This window comes from Mizuhopecten yessoensis, unplaced genomic scaffold (genome assembly GCF_002113885.1).
Source record: "Mizuhopecten yessoensis strain PY_sf001 unplaced genomic scaffold, ASM211388v2 scaffold9685, whole genome shotgun sequence".
NCBI lineage: Eukaryota > Metazoa > Mollusca > Bivalvia > Pectinida > Pectinidae > Mizuhopecten > Mizuhopecten yessoensis.
Window position 1 is genome coordinate 193,538 of NW_018408171.1, and position 7,473 is coordinate 201,010.

General features: G+C 39.3%; 1 protein-coding gene across 5 annotated transcripts in view; it reads left to right on the forward strand.

The window, feature by feature from the left end:
- LOC110458673 (arachidonate 5-lipoxygenase-like) overlaps nucleotides 1-6,220 on the forward strand; it is a 74,199-nt gene extending 67,979 nt beyond the window's left edge. For all 5 annotated transcript variants that reach the window (XM_021510509.1, XM_021510511.1, XM_021510512.1 and 2 more), the window contains exons 8-15: nucleotides 308-425; nucleotides 770-862; nucleotides 1,912-1,972; nucleotides 2,217-2,322; nucleotides 2,947-3,038; nucleotides 3,672-3,845; nucleotides 5,131-5,294; nucleotides 5,593-6,220. In XM_021510509.1, the coding sequence (XP_021366184.1) occupies nucleotides 308-425; nucleotides 770-862; nucleotides 1,912-1,972; nucleotides 2,217-2,322; nucleotides 2,947-3,038; nucleotides 3,672-3,845; nucleotides 5,131-5,294; nucleotides 5,593-5,707 (923 nt within the window). In that variant the 3' untranslated portion in view covers nucleotides 5,708-6,220. The remainder of the gene's footprint in view (nucleotides 1-307; nucleotides 426-769; nucleotides 863-1,911; nucleotides 1,973-2,216; nucleotides 2,323-2,946; nucleotides 3,039-3,671; nucleotides 3,846-5,130; nucleotides 5,295-5,592) is intronic.
- Nucleotides 6,221-7,473: the final 1,253 nt, after the last annotated feature.

Sequence of the window (7,473 nt, forward strand, 5' to 3'; positions counted from 1 at the left end):
TGGGGGGGGGGGGGGGGGGGGGGGGCACTTTCAGGATCACTAGGGATGACGGAGATTTGAGGGGGGATAAGCTAAGTACTCAGGAATATATTGGATGGTTGGATGGATGGGAAATTTAAATTGAACATATGATGGCAAAATCAATGTTTTTTTATTGCTGATCAGTAAACAATGAAACTTTGTGGTGATAGATGCAGACGGAACACATTTGATATGGTTTCTTAATCTGATGATATAACCCAAATTATCCCATGAAGGATTGTTGATAAATTATTTTTATTCAATATTTCCTCATTATTTGTTTTAGGGTTTACGCACCTGTTGATGGAGGGGGTGGTGGTGGTGACACACAGAAACATATCCCAGTCACACCCTCTGTTCAAACTTCTGGCTCCCCACTACCTGTACCTCATAGCCATCAACACGTAAGTACCAACCTGTTAAATGAGATTAAATCTATCTGATACATTTTATCCCCTAAGTCACATGACTATGTAGACAGGTGAGAGACCCTGTCTTATTGGACTTATATCTGTTCCAGTTTTCTGACATTAGTTTAACCACCCTGCCAAACCAATGTCCCTTATACTGTAAAATAATTAAGATAATCTCTATCCTGCATAAAAAAAAAACTATCCCATATATGTTTTGATCGGGATTGAAATGATATACATATACTGTCATGAAAAAACCATTCATTGTCTATTATGACTCTGGCTGTACTGATATTGTCTACGTGTACACTTATAGTTGAACCTGTTGTTTGTAGGCGAGGTCTGGAGTTACTGGTATCAGAAGGAGGCTGGGTGGATAAGACCATGAACATCGGCATCAAGGGCATGTTTGAACTCATCAGGCGTGGGTAGGTGATGCTTGTTAACATAATGAATACATCCCTAGTGACCATAAGCTCTGTAGTGACCTGAAGCTTTTAAGCCATGGTATGTGGGTACACAAGATGCGGTTCAAGTCTCTATGTTAAGGGCCTGTCGAACCTAGCGGATTTAGGTCGCCGGAGCTATACTTGAGCACAGATTTGGCCATTTTCCGGGGATCGATACTAGTAACCCAGCTCAACAGTATCACATCGCTAAGAGGGTAGTACATTGTCAGAACATTAAGCAACATTTAGCAACGTCCTGCCATGGTAGAAATTTTTGAACATCCTCAAACATTTCCGCTGTTACGCTGCCGGAGTGAGCAACAGGACTACAATGGTAGTACTCCCGTATGGCATCGTTGCTGTTGGTAGAGCAACAGCAGTGCCTTGTAATGGATTGGCGTCTCTCCGGTGGCCTCAATGTGTACTGTACTGGTAACAAAGTAGCACTGATGCGCCTCCGATGTACCAACGTCAGAAAAGTGGTATTCGGTAGCACTTCGGCTCTTACATCGGTAGGACAACAGAAGAACAACAATATTGCAACAGGATTGCCTGTACTACATCGGTTTTGATACGGTCATTTTTTTTTTCAAGTGCTATCTCGCCGGAGCTCTGCCGATTTTCTCGCCCTTGTTAATATTCTGCTCCAGTTTAGTCCCGGCGAGGTACATCGGTATTGTGAGATAGGTCCTTTAGGGGCAACTTGTGTCTGACAACTCCACAAACAGAAAGTTACTGTAAGGGTATTGTTATCTGGGAAGTCCTAGGTCGTGGAATGGTGTGTTTTTATCTGGTTAAATAAAATGTTGAAAAGAAGCTTTTGGAAAGAAATCTCAAGGCAGTTGACAGTTTTCTTGAAAATGGATAAACACCATAGCATTGCAAAAGTGGCATGTTACTTGAACTGATATCCAATAAAAGGATTAAGGCAATCATGTATTCAAATACCCAGGGGAAATATCAGTTATCTAGTTTATAATAAATGTGGATATAGTGTTGATAATCATACTTTTGATTGTTTTGTTAAGGATCAATGAGTGGAGGATGGACCAGCACGGCACCTTACCAGAGGACCTGAGGGCTCGCGGGGTAAGATCTTCGTCTCTCATGTCCATTATGAAACTTTGTAATGAAAAAACTTCATTGACCAAACCCCAGGCTTCAGTGTCATCAAACAGTTATTAACTCAATTCTACAATTTACTGCTCAATACAGTTAAAATTTCTCACGAAAATCAGTCTTTTGAAGGACAAACTACATATTGACATTATATTCACAGATTCCCCAGTTGATTTGAAGTAAAAGTATTGTTTATTTGTATCGTCTGTTACAGATGTTGAGTCCCAAAGTCTTGCCTGGTTACCATTTCCGTACTGATGCTCTGCCACTGTACTATGCAATCAATACATACGTCAAAAAATATGTAAAACTCTATTACGGTAAGTCAAATTATATCATACCAAACTCCTCAAATGATTTTGATGAATACTTTAGAACAATATGACAATATTTCCTTTATAATTATCCCCCTCAAAGGAGTCGGAGAAATTTACTAGAATCATGTTCTGTGCGCTGTCTGTCTGTCTGTCTGTCGACACGGCATTGTTTGCACTACACATTCTTCTCCTAAAATACTGCACCAATTGAAATGATACTAATACACACAACACTTTTATAGAAAGGATGCAAGGAAGTTGATGAAGTTGAGCTACCTCGCCCACCTAAAAAATATGCCTCTTTGTTTAAAATGTTGTTCACAATATACTCCTTCTAAAGTACAGCATTGATTTGAAAGATACTTGGTACACATAATATTGACATTAAGAGGATGTGAATAAAGTAAGCCGGTGAGGGCTTTAAGTCTGCCATTCTGGTAACAGTTCTAGATTGTTTAGTTTCTATAAATGTTATGATGATGGCATGTTTCTGTTGAAAAGTTGCCTAAACACTGGCATATGTTACAATCAGTACATGTGTACATAGGTGTAAACAGATGAAACTGATATAAATTTGTTTTTATTAACCTTTCATTAATTTGATACTTGACTCTGTGCCTGTAACAGACACACCGGAGAAGATCACCAGCGACTGGGAGATACAGAACTGGGCAGGCGAGCTGGTCAAACCACGTGAGGAGGGTGGCTGCGGACTGCTGGTCAGTACAATTCACTACTTTTTATTTGTTTACTGTGGTCAAAATATATTCATCATACATCCTGATACAGAGTTAGTCCATCCTTTTTGCCATAGTTATATTGCAAAAATAATTATATAGTTTTAGCCTGAATAGTCCAAATATAATCTACCAGCCAGATTATAACTTAACACTGTCACAAGATTTATTCTGACAGCCTGACCATCCCCTCTGTAGCCCTACATTGACCCTGTGCCCGGCCCTGTCACACCACCAGAGGTGTCCCAACATTCTCATTATGGTCTCATTTATACCTGTGTTGTACACAAACAGTGTACATACTAAACGTGTTCCAACATTTCAAGACTAACTGGTTCCTGAAGACCTTTGTCAAGATCGACTGGTCCCTTTTCCAGCTAGCTAGGGACCAGTCGATCTTGAAATGTTGTGACATGTTTAATACGTACATTGTTTGTGCATAAGCAAAACTTTGATATTGCTGTTACTTAATGTTATACACCTACAGGGCATTCCTGACAATGCTAAGAAATTGAGTACTCATGGGGTGAACCTACTGTTGTTATTTAATCTGCATGTTTTGCACCTAAAGGGTGTACCTACTACTGTGATTTTACTTATGTTTTACACCTATAGGGTGTTCCTGGTAATGGTAAGATTGAGAACCAGGAGCAGCTGATCGTCATACTGACCAGCATCATCTACACATGTAGTGTTGCCCATGCAGCCACCAACTTTCCACAGTATGATGAGTATGCTTTCCCACCAAACTACCCGGCCTCACTCGCTGGAAAACCACCCACAGACAAGGTAATTAAGTATACATCAATTTTTTTCTCCAAGCCAGTCAGAAACTGAAAAAAACATTATTCAAGCAGTTTTCAACAAAATTGTGAGATTATGTTTTTTTTAGCTCACCTGGTCCGAAGACCCATGGTGAGCTTATGCCATACCGCGTTGTCAGTCGTCTGTCGTCCGTCCGTCCATCCGTCAACTTTTCCTTTAAAACGCTACTAGTCCTGAACGGCCAAGTAGATTCTGACTAAATTTTGTCTGGAGCATCCTTAAGCCAAGGAGACTAAATTTTAGATAAATGGTGGGTTTGGCCCCCCAAGGGCCTGAGAAGTGGGGCCCAATAGGGGAAATAGAGGTAAAACCTTCAAAATCCTTCTTCTACCGTAGGGATTAAGGGATTTTATCCTAATTTAGTGTGGAGCATCCTTGGGCCAAGGGTACTCAATTTTGTATAAATGGTGGGTGTGGCGTCCCTTGGGGCAGATGGGTGGGACCGAATAGGGGAAATAGGTAAAACCTCCAAAATCCTTCTCCTACCGTAGGGATTAAGGGATTTTATCCTAATTTAGTCTGGAGCATCCTTGGGCCAAGGGGACTCAATTTTGTATAAATGGTGGGTGTTGCCCCCCTTGGGGCACAGGGCCGGGGCCGAATAGCGGAAACATAGCAAATTCTTTAAAATCTTTTTCTTCTGTAGGAATGAAAGGATTTGTTCCATATTTGGTAAGAAGCATCCTTGGGTAAAGGGAAAGCAATTTTGTATAAACCGTGGGTCTGGCCCCCCAGGGCCTGAAAGACGGGGCCAAATAGGGGAAACATAGCAAATTTTCTTCAAAATCCTTCTTCTTCTGTAGGAATGAAAGGGTTTAGTCCATATTCGGTGTGGAGCATCCTTGGATAAAGGGGAACCAATTGTGTAATAACGGTGGGTGTGCCCCCCCCCTGGGACCTGAGGGGCAGGGCCCAATAAGGGAAATAGAGGTAAAACCTTTATAATCCTTCTTCTACCATAGGAATTAAGGGTATTATCCTAATTTAGTCTGCAGCATCCTTGGGCAAAAGGGACCTGGTGCTCTGTTTGGAGTTTGTTCTTGCTATATCTCAAGTACTTGATAGATCTTTCTGAAATTTCATATGTACTTACAGCACCTACCATGGAGTGCTATATCTTTACTTCATACCAGTTATTTTAAACATATATTCTGGTGAGCGATACAGGCCCTCTGGGCCTCTTGTTTCTTAACTTCCAAGTAATCCATGAGTTGAGTGTTAATATTTTTATGAACATGTATATTTTCAGACCCCCCTAGAGGAGAAGGATATTTTGAAAGCCCTCCCTGACAAACCGACTACATTAGATGTGATGGTGGTTACTAAGATTCTCAGTGACAAAGGAACCAAGAGCCTGGGTGACTTTGAAGTCCAGTATATATTTGATCCACCAGCCAGACAAATTGTCAAAGAGTATGTTTTTTGTTTCTTTCATAACGTAGACCTGTAAAAACCCCATCAGTTATAATGTCCAGTGAGGAACTACAATGGTATAATAAAGTTGTGATTTTATGCCTATATCACGCTCTTCCTTAAGCAGTCGTTTAGGTCGGAGTAACTGTCCATGGATTTATTGTAATATTTTGTGATTTTGAGGATGGTATATTCTATGGTGTCTAAACAAAGAATGCTAGCTGTGTTAAGGTATGATATTTGTGTATAGATGCAATGTTTCGGACCTAATTCACCTGAGAAATTGTGTGTGTTGTAGGTTCCGTGAGGAACTGAAGGAGATCAGTAGACATGTGAAAGAGAAGAACAAGACGAGGAATCCGCCGTACGAGTGGCTTGACCCAGAAGTTGTCCCCAACTCCATCAGTATCTGATTGGTTCAGGGGAGACCACTCTTCCTCTTACCATGGGGAGATGCTAGAAAAAGCAATACTCAAAAGGCTGATCATTTGGTTTTGAACAGAAACAATTTCAAGAAACAGGAGGAGATAATTATCTGAATAGGAGTTGATTTTCTTCTTATTGATGCTGCTGTTGTCACCATGATAACTTGATATCATAGCTTTTCACTGTTGTACCTGCATCTTACCTTTTCTGTAAACCCTAAAACAATGGTACCGTGGAATGACTACATGCTAGTTTAAATATCATGTGATAAGTGACATATTTTATGATGAGCTTGATTAAGTACAAAATACATCCTGCTATGAGCTGTTGAGCTTAGGTAAAGTGTCATGAAATAAATTAGTATGATAATATGCCATTGAATGAACTATTTTGGGGGAGGATTGTAATGAACTAGGTGAAATGGGCAGCGATGATCTAAGGGAAGTGTAATGTAATTTGCCAGCTTAAGTGTTGTGTAATGAGTCAGGTAAAGTGTCATGTGATGACTCTGGTTTAATGTCATGTGATGAGAAAGTAAAGTGTCATGTGATGAGTCTGGTTTAATGTCATGTGATGAGAAAGGTAAAGTGTCATGTGATGAGTCTGGTTTAATGTCATGTGATGAGAAAGGCAAAGTGTCATATGCTGAGTCTGGTTTAATGTCATGTGATGAGAAAGGCGAAGTGTCATGTGATGAGTCTGGTTAAATGTCATGAGAAAGGTGAAGTGTCTTATGATAAGATAATTGAATTTCATTAGATAGGTCAGTTTGGAAATGTCATGTGATGAGACAGACAGGTCATATACAGATATGTGACCTGTCATGTGAAATGTGATGTGATTAGATAGATGATGTGTCATATAATACATGGAGTATGATATATCAAACGATTGTGTAGATGTTACGTGGTGTGACAGGTGATGTGATTGTGAAGCTAAATGAAATTTATGTATGTAGAAGTTTGGACAAGATATGACACAGAGATAATTGTCTGATGGAAAGCTTGACTACTGCTTGCTGTTTCCACCTAAACATTTACTTTATATATAAATTAGTTGTACTCCTACTTTTGAGGTACCAGAAGGCATTAAGTACTTGTTCATTCAGTAGAAAGTAGGGTTGTTATGACCACAATGCTTGTTTCTATACATAAATTCATTTGAACTATTCTATCAAAAATGGCTTCAAAGTATACTTATTTGTACAATTAAATTCATGTTATTCCTTTGATTTTCATTCATCTTTTTAACCTATCTGTCATTATCACTTGTTGCTGTTTTACTTGTGTTTGACGTTATGTACGTAATTATGATTTATTGGCCTTGTTAACTGATATTTTTACCACGTTTCTCATGCAGTTATAGTTCAGGACTTAATCACTAATAAGCTTTGTTCTGGCGTGATTCTGGGTTTTTCTGTAAATAAAATAGGAACACTATAACAAGTGTTTACTTGAATTAAAGTAAAACCTTAAAATCAAGGGAATAAAAAAAACGGTTTGGACTGGAAATAGTCTTGAATATACTTCAGAATGTAGAATATTCACTCTTACTCTCCTTCCAAATAACATAATGGTCTTTATTGAGAAATACACACTGGGTACCTATACAAAGCTGTACGATCGACCGTTAGAATCTCCCTTCTTATTCATGGTGGTGTTCTGCTGTGTATATCAGAAAAATGAAAAGGTTTTTAACTCCAGATAGCAATTCATAGGTTTAGATAGAAACATTGTTGAATGCTTCCTTAGAA